Raw genomic sequence first — 14,272 nt, 5'->3', positions numbered from 1 at the left:
GGCCGAGACTCCTTGTGAAAGGGGAGGGAAGCCGGTGACCTCGCGCCCTGGTTTTGGAGCAGGGTTTATGGTCAGCGGCAGCTGTTGGGTGACTTGCTTAATTTGCTTTTCCGCGGATGGTGAGGAGGGCTTCTGTCACCCTTCCCAGCCTTGGCTGTGCCGTCTTGGAGCTCCTGGGTTCACTTGCACCCAGGTGTGGAATCTCACGGACCTGCTCTTGCTGATCCCCCCTCTGTTCCAGCCTTCGGGGCTTTCCCGGGATCAGCAGCTCTTTCGGTCTTCCGCTCATCTTCCTTGGCTGCCTCTGTCTTTCCGTTTCTGGTCCAGAGCCACCCTGGAAAGGTGCCCCCCCTGTTTTGCTTTGCTTTGTTTCTTGCAGACCTGTCTCATCTTGGATTCAGGGCTGACTCCAGGTTTTCTGTGCAGGAGAGATAGCAGGCCAGGGTGTGGGAACATTTGTTTTATTCGGAGCATGCAGTTCTCTGCTCTGGGCCAGCTGGTCTTTTTACATTGCAAGCACCAAAGGTCCAGAAAACCTGCATGTCCTCTAGATCCACAGGCTTCCACTAGACTACGGGGTGGGTGGGTAGGGTGATGATGACGACATGCATATCCTGCCTTTCCTCCAAGGAGCTCAAGGTCGCCCTGATGGATGACCTTTTTGAGAGAGGACGGGAAGTGCGACCTTGTTACTCTTACTTGATCTCTCAGCGGCTTTTGATACCATTGACCATGGTATCCTTCTGGGCCCACTTGGTGAGATGGGCATTGGAGGCACTGTTTTTATTTATTTATTTATTTATTTCATTAAACTTATAGACCGCCCCATAGCCGAAGCTCTCTGGGCGGTTCACAAGACAAGAAATAGCAAAGTACAAGACGTGTATCAATATAAAACATATAAAAAGTTAAAAATTATTAAAAATTAAAGCAATGTCAGCGTATACTAAACATAATTAATTAAAAAGCCTGGGTGAAAAGAAAAGTTTTGACCTGGCGCCGAAAAGATATTAACGATGGCGCCAGGCGTATTTCCTCCGGGAGATCGTTCCACAGTTCGGGGGCCACCACAGAAAAGGCCCTTTTCCGTGTTGCCATCCTCCGAGCTTCCCTATGAGTAGGAACTCGGAGGAGGGTCTTTGATGATGAACGTAGTGTACGGGCAGGTTCATAACGGGGGAGGCGTTCCAACAGGTATTGTGGTCCTATGCCGTGTAAGGCTTTATAGGTCAAAACCAGCAGTTTGAACCGGGCCCGGAAACAAATAGGCAGCCAGTGCAAGCGGGCCAGAGTCGGTGTTATATGGTCGGACCGTCTGGTCCCCGTTAACAATCTGGTTTCAATCATATCTCCAGGGTCGTTCTCAGAGAACAGCATTGAGTGGTTGTCTTTTGGCCCCCTAGCAGTTGTGCTGCAGAGTACCATCTTGTCCCCCATGCTGTTTAACATCTATATGAAGCCCTTGGGAGCGGTCATTAGGAGCTTTGGGGCAAGGTGTCAGTAATATGCTGACAATACCCAGCTCTATTTCTCTGTAACATCTGAATCGGGAGAGGCCATGCAAGCCTTGGACTGCTGCCTGGACTCTCTGGTGGGCTGGATGAGTCTGAATCCTAGGCTGTGGGTTGGTGGTTCCCGAGTTCGGATAATTGGTCAGTTGCCTGCTTTGGATGGGGTCGTACTCCCTCTGAAAGAGTAGGTCTGTAGTCTGGGGGTGCTCCTGGATCCATCTTTGTCGCTAAAGGCCCAGGTGACCTCAGTGGCTAGGAGTGCCTTTTACAAACTTCGGCTGGTGAGACAGTTGTAGGCATTTCTGGACTGGGATAGCCTGACCGCTGTTGTCCATGCACTGGTCATCTCCAGGCTGGATTACTGTAATGCTCTCTATGTGGGGCTGCCCTTGAGGTTGGTCTGGAGGTTGCAGCTGGTGCAAAATGCGGCAGCGAGACTGCTCACCGGGGTAGGGTATTGCCAACATGTCACCCCGCTGCTGAAAGAATTGCACTGGCTGCCCATTTGCTACCAGTCTGAGTTCAAGGTTCTAGTTTTGGTGTATAAAACGCTATACAACTTGGGACCAGGATACCTGAAAGACCATCTTATCAGGAGTTCCGTTCCGTACAACACAGTAAATGGGCTTTAGTGTGGTGGCACCAACGCTTTGGAATTCCCTCCCCTTAAATATTAGATAAGCACCATCTCTGTTATTTTTTTGGCGGCTACTGAAGACGTTCCTCTTCCAACAGGCCTTTTAAGTTGAGGCCTTGTCCCAGTCTGCATCTGTGTTGGAATTGTTTTTTAGTATGTTTTTAAACCTTTTTTAAAATACAGATTTTTAAAAAGCTTTTTAATGATGTTTTTAAAGCTTTTAAAAACGTTTTTAAAGATGTTTTGTTTTAATATAGTTTGAAGTCTATTTTTATGAGGATTTAAAGTGTTTTTAGTGCTTTTGTTTGCTTCCCTGGGTTCCTTCTGGGAGGAAGGGCGAGATATAAATCAAATAATAAATAAATAAATAAAACACACAGTTCTCCTTTTTCCTGTTCTGCCCTCACAATAGCTGTGTGAGATAGGTTAAGCTGAGGGATGGTGCCTGGCCCAAGGGCACCCAGGCATCTGAACCCTGGTCACCCAAGTCTTAGTCCACAGACTTTACCTACTGCCCCACATCTGGCTAACTGAGCATGTCCTGATTTCATGGTGGCCTGTGTTTGCTGGAAGACAACCGCTGGAGGAGGAGCCTGGCTTGACACAAGGAGACCAGAGGTCCTGGGCCGCTTGCCTCTGCATGGCCCTATCCTCACAGCTGCGCTCCTGCACTCTTGTTCCGCGGAGCACCACCTTACCTTGTTCTCATCATTCCTGTTGGCACTTCAGGGCACCCTGGCAGCAGATGGCGAGGGCTCCCTCCTAGATCAGGCCTCGTGCGGAGCCAGAGGTGCCTCTTCCTTACAGACTGAAATGTCTTTTTTCCCTTCAGAGAAGCTCTACAGTTCAAAGGGGCCTGAGCTGAGGCGCTCTCTGTTCTCCCTGAAGCAGCTTTTCCAGGTAAGGCTTCCCTTCTGAGAGTGCTCTGCTCTCGGCACTCCCTCCCTCCTCCGCCAGGCGTGGGCCATAATGCAGCTAGCCCAGCCACCAGTGTGGCTGGTGTTGGGCCACGTCCGGCTGGACTGCCTGCCCCAAAGCCAGTTGCTGGAAGCCCCAGGAGGGGAGAGTGTGGCTCTTCTGCTCAGGCACTGCTTGATCAGGGCTTCCCAGAAGAGGCCTCTGGCTGGCCACTGTGAGAACAGGATGCTGGACTAGAGGGGCCCCTTTGGCCCGACCCAGCAGCCTGAGGTCCTTGGGGGTGGGCCACAGACCTGCTCACAGGATGAGAAGGAACTCAGCAGCGGCAGCAGATGCTCCCAGGGAGATGAGGCCTTTGGGGGGGGGATGAGAGAAAGAGAGAAAAGGACATCTCTGTGTGGATTTCACTCATTCCTGTCTCTGGGTTGTTCCTGCAGGAGGATAAGGACCTGGTGCCTGAGTTTGTGAATTCAGAAGGGCTGACATGCCTCATCACAGTTGGAGCTGAGGCTGACCAGAATTATCAGAACTACATCCTCAGAGGTGAGTGGCCAGCAGGGCGAAGGCGTGTGCCTGTGTCTGAACGACAGAGGACCTGAGTCTCCAGGGTTTCCTGCAAGTGGATAATGCTTGGGGCCTCTAAGTCAGTAAAATTAAACTGACCCCTCAAGTTCCCTGCTAAAGGGCAGCCAATGCAAAGAAAAAGGATGGAGCATCGTAGAGGTCTAGGGGGAGATTTTGAAGTCTATGTCTGCCCACGTCCGGTGTTGGCTGCTGGTGGGGGGGCTGCTTGTGACTCTCTTCTCTCTCTGCCTTCCCCATCTCTTAATCGAGCACAGTGGGTGGGCAGACCAAGACTGTGCCTGGAAACTGCAGGACTTTTTTCTTGGGTTTGTTTTCGCATACCTATATTTTCCTGTCTTAACGATTGATCAATCAGTCAATCAATCAATCGGGTAACCTCCCTTATAGACTGTGGGAATGCTGTGGACATAATATATCTTGACTTCAGCAAAGCTTTTGACAAAGTGCCCCGTGTTATTCTGATCAGCAAGCTAACTAAATGTGGGCTGGATGGAACAACTCTCAGGTGGATCCACAGTTGGCTACAGAATCATACTCAATGGTGCCTTCTCAAACTGGGGGAGGTAACAAGTGTGGTACCATATGGGCCCACTGCTCTTCAACATTTTTATTAACTACTTGGATGAGGAGGTACAGAACATGCTTATCAAATTTGCAGATGATACAAAATTGGGGGGGGCATAGCTAATACCGTGGAAGACAGAAACAAAATTTAAAGGGACCTTGATAGTCTGGAGCATTGGGCTGAAAACAACAGAATGAAATTCAACAGGGATAAATGCCAAGTTCTACACTTAGGAAAAAGAAACCAAATGCAGAGTTATAAGGTGGGGGATACTTGGCTCAGCAATACAACATGCGAGAAGGATCTTGGAATTGTCATTGATCACAAACTGAATATGAGCCAACAGTGTGATGTGGCTGCAAAAAAGGAAACACTACATTAGGCTGCATTAACAGAAGTATAGTTTCCAAATCACATGATGTACTAGTTCCCCTCTAATCAGCATTGGTTAGGCGTCATCTTGAGTACTATGTCCAGTTCTGGTCTTCCTCCATTTTCTGAAGGAGAAAGTTATCTCCAACACAGGTCAGGAAAATTGGGGGGCACAACTAATACCATGGAAGACAGAAACAAAATTCAAAGGGACCTTGATAGGCTGCAGCATTGGGCTGAAAACAACAGAATAAAATTCAACAAGGATAAATGCAAAGTTCTACACTGAGGAAAAAGAAACCAAATGCACAGTTATAAGATGGGGGATACTTGGCTCAGCAATACGACATGTGAGAAGGAACTTGGAATTGTCTTTGATCACAAGCTGAATATGAGTCAACAGTGTGATGTGGCTGCAAAAAAGGCAAATGCTATATTAGGCTGCATTAACAGAAGTATAGTTTCCAAATCGTGTGAAGTATTAGTTCCCCTCTATTCAGTACTGGTTAGGCCTGTGTCCAGTTCTGATGTCCGCATTTCAAGAAGGATGCAGACAAAGTGGAACAGGTTCAGAGGAGGGCAACAAGGATGATCAGGGGACTGGAAACAAAGCCCTGAGGAGAGAATGAAAGAACTGGGCATGTTTAGCTTGGAGAAGAGAAGACTGAGGGGACATATGAGAGCACTCTTCAAGTACATGAAAGGTTGTCATACAGAGGAGGGCCGGGATCTCTTCTCAATCGTCCCAGAGTGCAGGACATGGAATAATGGGCTCAAGTTGCAGGAAGCCAGATTTCGACTGGACATCAGGAAAAACTTCCTAACTGTTATAGCCATACGACAATGGAACCAATTACCTAGAGAGGTAGTGGGCTCTCCCATCTCCTCCAGGTGTCTGCTTTTAAAATAAATAAAAAGAGATGCTCATGGATGCCAAGGTCTCGTTTCATTTGGGCCAAAGCTGTCATTAAGCAAAAGTGGCCTCTCCATCGCTTACAAACTGCAGCCTAAATTGTAGAAGCAGCATTTTGCCAGGCTACCCAGTGAGACCGAGCTAGCATCTTATACATAAGGCTCAGAAATAGGTCCAAATGATTTAAAAACCAAACCGTGAAAAACAAAACTCTCCAACTAACAATGCTTCCAAATCTCCACCTCAACCTGCCATTATTGGTAAGATGAAAATGTTAGTTAACCCCGGCCCCCTTGCAGGTTAAACCAGGCTACCAAGAGATCATAGAATGATAGAATAGTAGAGTTGGAAGGGGCCTATAAGGCCATCAAGTCCAACCCCCTGCTCAACGCAGGAATCCAAATCAAGCATTCCCGACAGATGGCTGTCCAGCTGCCCCTTGGATGCCTCCAGTGTCAGTCAGAACCATGGCAGTGGGGGGCAGGGAGGTGGAGGAGGAGGGGATGTCTGTGGCATAGCCTTTCTCCCCCCTCCCTCGGATACTTTCCTGATGTAATTCATACACAGCTCCTGTTGTGGAGAGAACATTGTCCTGGAATGGGGCAAATAGCTGCGGAGGGAAGGGGTTAAACACGCCCTTTCCCAGTGTCACGGGCCTGACCCACTCCCAGCGCACAGCTGCTTTTGAAAGGAAGGAAGCGAGGCAGCATCTTGTTTCGCTTGGCCCTTTGCCTCTGTGGCTTGTGGCTGGAGGGCCTTGTTGACAGATTCCTCTCCGTTGGGAGCAGCCTTGCTCTACAGCTCCCATTTCAGGGTGGAACCAGTCTGGACTGACCTTGGCAGCTGGCAAGGAGGGCTCCTGCCCACACCTGCAGTGTTTCCTATCAAGCAGTTCCAGCTGGAGGTGCAAATCCAATCGCTTGGCCTGGCCACTCCTCTCTGGGCCGCCGTGGCTGTTGGGCCTGCCACTTGTGCCCTCCGCCGACTCTTTCCAAGGGAGCTTCCAGGATTTGCACTGGACTTTCCAGACTTGGGAGATGTTTCTGAATTCCTGTCTCTCTCTGCTCCATCAGCGCTGGTGGGCGTGGCCTAGCCAAGTGGGCGGGGAAGGGTCACTTCATGGGAGCAGCCACTTAAAAAGTCATTATTATTTTGAATATGTTGTCATTTATGACAAAACTATACCACCTTCCTGGAAGGAGCTTGGGGAGGGGCATACGTGGTTCGCTTAGGGTGACTTTCTTGGCTGAGTGGAGATTCGAACTCAGGTCTCTGGTGCGGGATTGATACCACCCTCGTGCTCAATTTCTGTCTATTTGATGTCTCTGTGGGATTGCATGGGGAAAGGAGAGAGAGAGCCCAAAACCTCCCGGAGGGGGACAAATGTCCAGCCCCACCACAAGTTTCCTGTTGTCTCCAGGGCCCTTGGGAGGCGATGGGCTGTTGCTCTCCCCCCTCCCCCCATGCAAACCAAAGAGAAATTGCCGTCTCCCTTGATTTGCACCAGGAGGGGGGAAGACCTGCACCCCTGACAGTGGCTGGTGGAGGGCAATGAATTTGTTTTCAAAATTAGCACTAGAACATTCTGACAGATTTTAAGCTCTATTGTGCAGAAGCTTGGAAATGTGTTCCAGAATTATTTAAAAGACAATTTTAAAAGGCGAATAAGCGTGGTGATATAGTGGCACTGACCAGAACGGTAATACTGAAGGTTGTGATGAGTGGTGGAGGGCTTGATCCATTACATCTGCACCCGCTGATGGAGGCAGAAGAGTGCCAAGACTGCCCCCACCAGCCAAGATGGCTCCTACAGTCTGAGGAGAAGTGGCAGGAGGACGGTCCCTGAATGCCAGGCAGCGTTGAGGGCAAGCACAGCACCTCCACCCACCTACCCACCCCACGCCAGGTTGCCTGGCCACCCCAGGGTGTCCGTGCCCACCTGGCTGGCTGGCCGGCCTTCTCCAGTGGTCCTGCGTGTGCTTCCTTCCAGCTCTCGGTCAGATCATGCTCTTTGTGGATGGGATGATGGGGGTGATCAACCACGACGCGACGGTCCAGTGGCTGTATACGCTGTGTGGGAGCTTGGTGAGTATGTTGATGTTCTGGGTGCCCTTTTGCTAACTAGTTGCTCTCCCCCCCCACCCCGGGACTCACCCCCCCATTAGATGAGCCCACCACAGAAGCCTTGGCCAACAGACTGGTTGGTGTTACTGCCTTGGCAGAGACTGCTGTGGATGGGAGGCCTGCCTTTTTGTCCGTCAAACGTGGCCCCCTAGAGGGTGTGGTGGACCCTTCCTCTAGTTTAGGCCTTTTTTAAAGGGGCCCAGAAAGAAACCAAGCAAGCCAGGTTCTGTCTTGGCAAGGGTCTTCTTGGACGGGCGCAAGAAATGCCCGCGCCAGGGCCGTGGGGGACTTGGGTCCTGTTAGTATCTCCTCTGGCCTTAGACCTTCTGCAGGATCTATGTCTCTGGAAGAGGCCACCAGAAAGGTCTCCTTCACAGGCAGGCCACGGATGAAGGAGCCATTGAGTGGCTTCTGGGAGTCTGCAGTAGCCCCTCTCATCCACAAGGAGAAGCCTCCGGAAGACAGGTTGCCATTTTTTTTCACATGCCAGCATCTCCTTCCCTTAGCCCAAAGTCAGAGAGGAGGATGAGATGAGCCTTTTTGGAAAAGGTAGCTGGGGGCTTGTGTGGAGTCCCCCGGCAGTCCTGGCTGAGGCCCAGGCTTAGGAGGACAGGCTTTTCTCACTCAGGAGAGTATCGTAGGCCAGTGGGCGAAGAGCGCCTGCTTGGCATGCAGAAAGTCCCAGGTCCAGACCCTGCAGGATCTCCGGGCACAGCTGGGAAGTCTCGTGTGCTGCCGGTCAGCGTAGGCAGTTCTGACCTCGATGGCCCCACAGTCCTCCTCGCTGTACAGCCGCGGCTGGTGCTCCTCTTTTAGTACCGCCTCGTGGTGAAGACGGCCCTGAAGCTGCTGCTTGTCTTCGTGGAGTTCACGGATTGCAACGCCCAGCTGCTCATCCAGGCGGTCATGAGGGCCGAGCAGGCCAGGGGTGAGTGCTCCAGGGGGGCCGTGGCAGGCTGGGCGGAGAGAAAGACACAGAAATCAAGCAGAACCTCCAGATCCAGAGGGAGTGGAGCAGGGAGGCGAGTGGGTGTTTGTCTTCCTTGGGCCCAGCCTGCTTGATTTATTTTTCGTACTTCACCAAACCATCTCCAGGTGGGCTACAAAATGTCACGATTACAGGAAGTGCGATTTACATTAAAATCCTAAAAATAAAAAACCCCACAAAACAGCCAACAAGAAAATAACAAAACATAGCCACAGCACAGCCACTGCACTGCAGGAGGAGGGGAGACTTCCGCTCAGCCAAATACCCTTCAGATATTTTTGGTGCCAAGTCATTTAGAGCTTTATAAGCACTATTAATACCATAAATTGGGCTTGGTAGCAAATTGGCAACCACTGCAGATCTTTCAAGACTGGCATAAAAACATAAGAAATGCCTGCTGGATCAGGCCAATGGCCCGTCTGGCCCAGCATCCTGTTAACGCAGTGACCAACCGGATGCCCCAGTGGGGAGCTCACATGCAGGATATAGGACTTGTGCTCTAACTTTTCATAAATGATCCAGGGTTAATGGTGAGCAGTGGAGTGGCCACGTTTGCTGGTGGTGCTAAATTGTTCTGGGTGGTTAAAACAAAAAGGGATTGCAAAGAGCTCCAAAAGGATCTCTCCAGACTGAGTGAATGAGCGGTAAAATGGCAAATGCATTTCAAGGTAAACAAGTGTAAAGTTATGCATATTGGAACAAAATATCTTAATTTCACATGTATGGGGGTCTTGTGGGGTACGAACTGGCAGTGACTGGCCAGGAACGAGCCCTTGGGGTCGTAGCGAATAGCTCAGTGAAGGTGTCAACCCTGCATGCGGCAGCAGTGAAAAAGGCAAATTCCGTGCTAGGAATAGTACTGAAAATAAAACTGCCAATATCACAATGCTGTTACACAAATCTATGGTGCGACTGCACTTGGAGTACTGTGTGCCGTTCTTGTCACTAGACCTCAAAAAGGATATTGTGGCACTGGAAACATTCAGAAAGGGCAACCAAAATGATTGAGGGGATGGAGCGACTCCCCTGTGAGGAAAGGCTGCAGCATTTGTGGCTTTTGAGGAAAGGGAAGTCAGAGGCAACGTGATAGAAGCATATACAATTGTGCACGGCATGAAGAAAATGGATAGAGAAGCTCTCTCTTACGAGAGGGACATCCAGCGAAGCCGAATGTTGGGAGATTCAGGGCAGACACAAGGAAGTCCTTCTTCACGCAGCGCAGAGTTTAACTGTGGAATTCGCTCCCACGAGAGGCAGTGACGGCCACCAACCTGGATGGCTTTAAAGGAGGATCAGACAAATTCATGGAGGAAAAGGCTATCAGTGGCTACTAGCCATGATGGCAATGCTTTGCCTCCATGATTGAGGCAGTCTGCTTTGGACTACCAGTCGTAGTCCGGCCAGAAACACCTTCTAGAAGCATCTTTGCCGTATTCTGCATTCACTGCAGCTTCTGAACCATCTTCAAGGGCACCCCCACATAGAGTGCATTGCAGCAGTCCAGTCTAGAAGTCACCTTAGCATGGATCATTGTGGCCCAGCTATCCCTGTACTGGAAGGGCCGTAGCTGGTGAACCAGCTGGAAGTAGGCTCTTTTAGCCACCAGGGCTACCTGGGTCTCAGATGGATCAAGGAGTCCCTCTTGGCTCTAAGCGATGCACCTGTTACTTCCAGGGGAGCGCATCCCCATCTAGAACTGTCTCCCTACATCTCAGACTCAAAATCTGCAACACACGATATCTCCATCTTGTCTGGGTTCAGTTTCAATTTACTGGTCTGCATCCAGCCCATTACTGGCAATGGCAGGGACAGAACTGCCCCTCCTGATTCATACAGTGTCATGAGCTCCATGGAGCCTTCCTGGGATGGGATCCAGGGGAGGGGCCCAGTGCGTTGCAGCAGGACGCAGAGGACTGAAAGGGGCTTCCGCACTTTGGGCAGCACCAGTCCTCCCCCTTCGTCCCCAGATACAACTGAAGAAGCAGTTTCTGACCAGGAGCTAGATCCTTTCCCTTCCCTCCACCCTCCCTTTTTGCCCGAGCCACTGCCATTTCTGCCGTGTGCACCTCCTGTAGAGGAGGAGGAGGAGCCAGAGCCGGAGACTGATCCCAAGCCGGTGTCCGAGGAAGATCTCGATGAAGTAGCCCCGCTGTTGCCAAGGACGCGCAGGCAGATATGCAGGCATGCACAGAAAGCACCAGCTTTTCAACTTAGGAGGGGTGCTCACTTGTGCACACAGTCCCATTCAGAGAAACCTGCCCCAAGCCTAATTGAAGGATCTCCAGGAGTGTGTCTAATTGCTGTGACAATGTCTTAGCTTGAGCAGTCATGCCTAGTTGTGCTGTGTAGAGATGCAGAGTCCTGTGTAACCTATAAGCTGATCTGTGAAACGCTGTAAGCTAAAAATCCTCATCAAGCATAACAGAGGGAAAAAATGCCTCAGTGAGTCAGTGTCTGAATCCTGCAGGGTTGGCCAGGACAGCTAAATAGAATGGAGGGTGCTTGCTGGGCGTCATCACCATACAGAAGGCATCTCATGCCAGATCCCCTGATGATATTTCCCTGTGGCTACATGTAGATGTTAAAGAGCATGGGAGACAAAACCGGCCCCTAGGGAACCCCACAGGTTATTTTTACATAAGTATTTATATACCACTTAAACAATTGTAAAGCAGTGTACGTGACAATAAACTATACAGTTCGTCATGAAACCCAAACAGAATAGTGCCGCCCCCCCCCCGCTTGTGATGTTTCTGGGAAGCCCCTAGCTGGCCAGCGCTGGAGACATGTTGGACTAGATGGACCCAGTTAGTAGGGTCTCTAGGCATTCAGAGCCCTAGGCCCCCGCCTGAGTTTTGCATGTGCCGTAAGGGCAGAGCAAGAGATGGGCCTGATCCTCTTGGCAATCACAGCAGGCGTGCCCTGTCAGGCCCCCTGGAGACTGAGCGGAAGTGATTCCAGGGGTGGGGGGGCAATGCAAGCTTTTCCCGGCTTCCTTGGCTGGTGAGGCTACCCACGTTCCTCCCTTGTTGCTTTACAGGTGGGTTTCCGTGGTCTCACCTTGTGACAATCTTGGAGCAGAAGAATGCGGCTGACACTGAGCTTCAGGTGTTTGCAATGACGCTTATCAACAAGGTGAATGTTGCCGGGGGGGGGGGGACAGCAAGTGCCAGGCTCTTTGGTGGGGGTAGATGCCTCTCCTGCCCTGACTGTCGTGCCCTGTTGGTGTTGTGCAGATTCTGGCTGCCCTCCCTGATCAGGACTCCTTCTATGATGTGACAGACTGCTTGGAGCAGCAGGGCATGGAAAGCCTCATCCAGGAGCACCTGACCAGCAAGGGCATTGACCCGGACTTGAAGCAGCAGCTGGTGATCTACGAGGTGAAGCCCGTCTCCTTCGTGGCCAAGGGGAGCTTTGTGTCCACAGATGAGCCCTCTACAGTGTGCATCTCTCCCCCGGGGCCCACCTGAGCTTCTTTGTTCCCTGCAGAATGCACTCAAGTACGAGGATGGGGTGGAAGAGCCACCGCCAGGTGCGCGCAGGGAGCGGAGGAAAGGGGAGGAGGGCCGCAGGGGACAGCGGCGCTCACTGGGCTGTGCCGTGACTCAGGAGGACAGCCGAGGAGGGCCCAGAGCTGCAGAGGACGTCGGGCCCAGGCCAGGCCTGGATGAGGACAGCAGAGACCTGTGAGTTGGCCGCAGGGGAGGGCTGTGTGGGGAGGGGGTCTTGTCATGGCGTTTGGCCTGCTTTCTGCCCCGTTGCGGAGAGGAGCAGTGGCAGAATGGGCAGAAGAAGGAGGATTGGCTCCCTCCACAGCCGTGGCGTTCCGTTCTCTTTGCCCGCCTGGCATATCTCTTGTGACCTCCCCTAGGCCTGCTTCATGCCGAGGAGCAGCGTCCTTCCATGGGATCTGCTGCCGACTCTGTGTGGCTCCGGGAAGCCCTGCCTGCTGACAGCCGCCCTTCTGCTCTTCTTGCCCCCTTCCCAGGCCCGGCTTCCAGAGCACATATAGCAGTGCATCCAGCGTGCTGCTTTCTGCACCATCTGTTCCCGCAGCAGGAGAGCAGAGTGGCAGCCTGGGCGAGAGGAGCATTTTCAAGTAGGTCTCTCTGGCCAAATAGACACCAACCTTTCCCTGCTCTAGTCTGCCAGAGAGCCTGGGCTGAGCAGGTTCTTTTCAGGGCAGGGAGGGCGGGCTGGAGGGGATCTTGGGAAGAGGAGGACTTTGGGTGCTGGCATTGTTTGGGAGATTCAAGAGCCATTGGAAAGATCCAGTTGAGGGCTCCCCCTTCTCTGCTTCCGTGGCCAGCAGTTCTGGGCTCAGAGCAGGCAGCTGTGTCCAGGACCTGCTGGCCTCCAGTTAGCCGTGAGGGGGGGGGGCGCGGAAGTAGGGGTCTCTGCTGTCCAGGCAGGCAGCCGAGGGAGCCCTCCCCTTTCTGATGGTCCATTTCCTGTCCATTTTCAAGGAAGTGCCTAATTCTTTGCACCTTGTCCAGGGATGCATTTACCCCCACCCCATCCCTTCTGCAGTGTGGGGAAGCTGAGGAGGGCAGTGGGGGCACCCTGGGCTAGGTGGGGGGTAGTTCCTGCCGAATGGGTCTGGGTGGGGCCTTGTTGCTGTCTGTCGAGAGGGGATGGAGTCCAGAATCAAGGCCTTGCTGCCTTTTCTCTCTCAAACTTGTGATGGATTTCTCTCATCCACCCCACGTCGTGACAACCTTATGTGGATGGGGCTACTGAGTGGGGCGCAGGTGGTGGTTGGAGGGTCATGTTTGTCCAGCCCTTGTAACTTGTGCTGCAACCCTGCCCCAGGGCCCATGGGCAAAGGGAAGGCGGGGGAGTCCAGAGCAGAGGCCTTGGAGGCTGGCAGGGGGGGTGGGGGTGGAGAGAAGACAGTTGGGCGAAGGACCTGCTGAGCTGGGGGGAGCAGGAGTCTCAGCCGTGGGCACTGGAGGGTCCCTTCCCTCCCCTCTCCTACCCCCGGGGCCCCTCCGTTTCCTGTCCATCGCCCAGCCCAGCAGCCAAGGGTTCCAGGCTTATGGGCCGCATCCTAAGCTGGCTTGCCACCTCTGCCCCAGCTGGGCTGGCGGGGGGAGGGCTGCTGCTCCTTCCTCCTCCTCTCGTGCCTGGCCAGGCCTCTTGGCACTTGCTTGTCTCTCCTCCTGCTTAAACTGCCTTTCCTTTTCCAGACTTCGCGAACCTGCCTTTGCTTGGTAAGTGATGCCACCGCCTCTCTGTGTGCATGCCTGCTTTCCTCGGCCTTGTTCACAGCCCCAAACTATGAGAGGAGTTGGCTGAGGGGGCTTCTGGCATGTGGTTTTGGATTGCAGAGAGAGAGAGAGAGAGAGCTCTCCTGCGCCTTTATCCTTCTGTGCTTCTCTGGGGCGTTCCTTCTACATGGCTGAGGCAGGACGGAGAGAATCCGAAGTCAAGTCTCTATCCAGTTCCTGACATTTCCACAAGGGGCCCCCAGTGCATCAGCACCTGCCCTTTTCTGGGATGAGCGTAAGGGGTTCATTGCAGCACTTTGCTAGAGATCGCTCCCTCTGCCCGCCAAAAGCAATCTTAGTTTTGTTCTATAAAGCAAAAGGGCAGGCTTGCATCTCTGCCATTCGGGCACTTTATCCTCGTGCGGGTGTTCCCCCTCCTTGGCTCTGCC

At 52.4% G+C, this 14,272-nt stretch overlaps 1 protein-coding gene across 6 annotated transcripts in view; it reads left to right on the top strand.

The window, feature by feature from the left end:
- FHOD1 (formin homology 2 domain containing 1) overlaps positions 1–14,272 on the top strand; it is a 72,967-nt gene that overhangs the window by 39,326 nt on the left and 19,369 nt on the right. For 4 of the 6 annotated variants that reach the window (XM_061594499.1, XM_061594497.1, XM_061594501.1 and 1 more), the window contains 9 exons: positions 2,981–3,048; positions 3,504–3,609; positions 7,492–7,586; positions 8,442–8,553; positions 11,654–11,748; positions 11,850–11,993; positions 12,103–12,299; positions 12,602–12,712; positions 13,803–13,826. In XM_061594499.1, the coding sequence (XP_061450483.1) occupies positions 2,981–3,048; positions 3,504–3,609; positions 7,492–7,586; positions 8,442–8,553; positions 11,654–11,748; positions 11,850–11,993; positions 12,103–12,299; positions 12,602–12,712; positions 13,803–13,826 (952 nt within the window). The remainder of the gene's footprint in view (positions 1–2,980; positions 3,049–3,503; positions 3,610–7,491; positions 7,587–8,441; positions 8,554–11,653; positions 11,749–11,849; positions 11,994–12,102; positions 12,300–12,601; positions 12,713–13,802; positions 13,827–14,272) is intronic. The other 2 variants (XM_061594498.1, XM_061594502.1) reach the window with 1 other exon arrangement.

Source organism: Rhineura floridana, chromosome 13 (genome assembly GCF_030035675.1).
Source record: "Rhineura floridana isolate rRhiFlo1 chromosome 13, rRhiFlo1.hap2, whole genome shotgun sequence".
Lineage (NCBI taxonomy): Eukaryota > Metazoa > Chordata > Lepidosauria > Squamata > Rhineuridae > Rhineura > Rhineura floridana.
The sequence above is the reverse complement of the archived record's forward strand: the minus strand, read 5'-3'. Positions and strand labels throughout refer to the sequence as shown.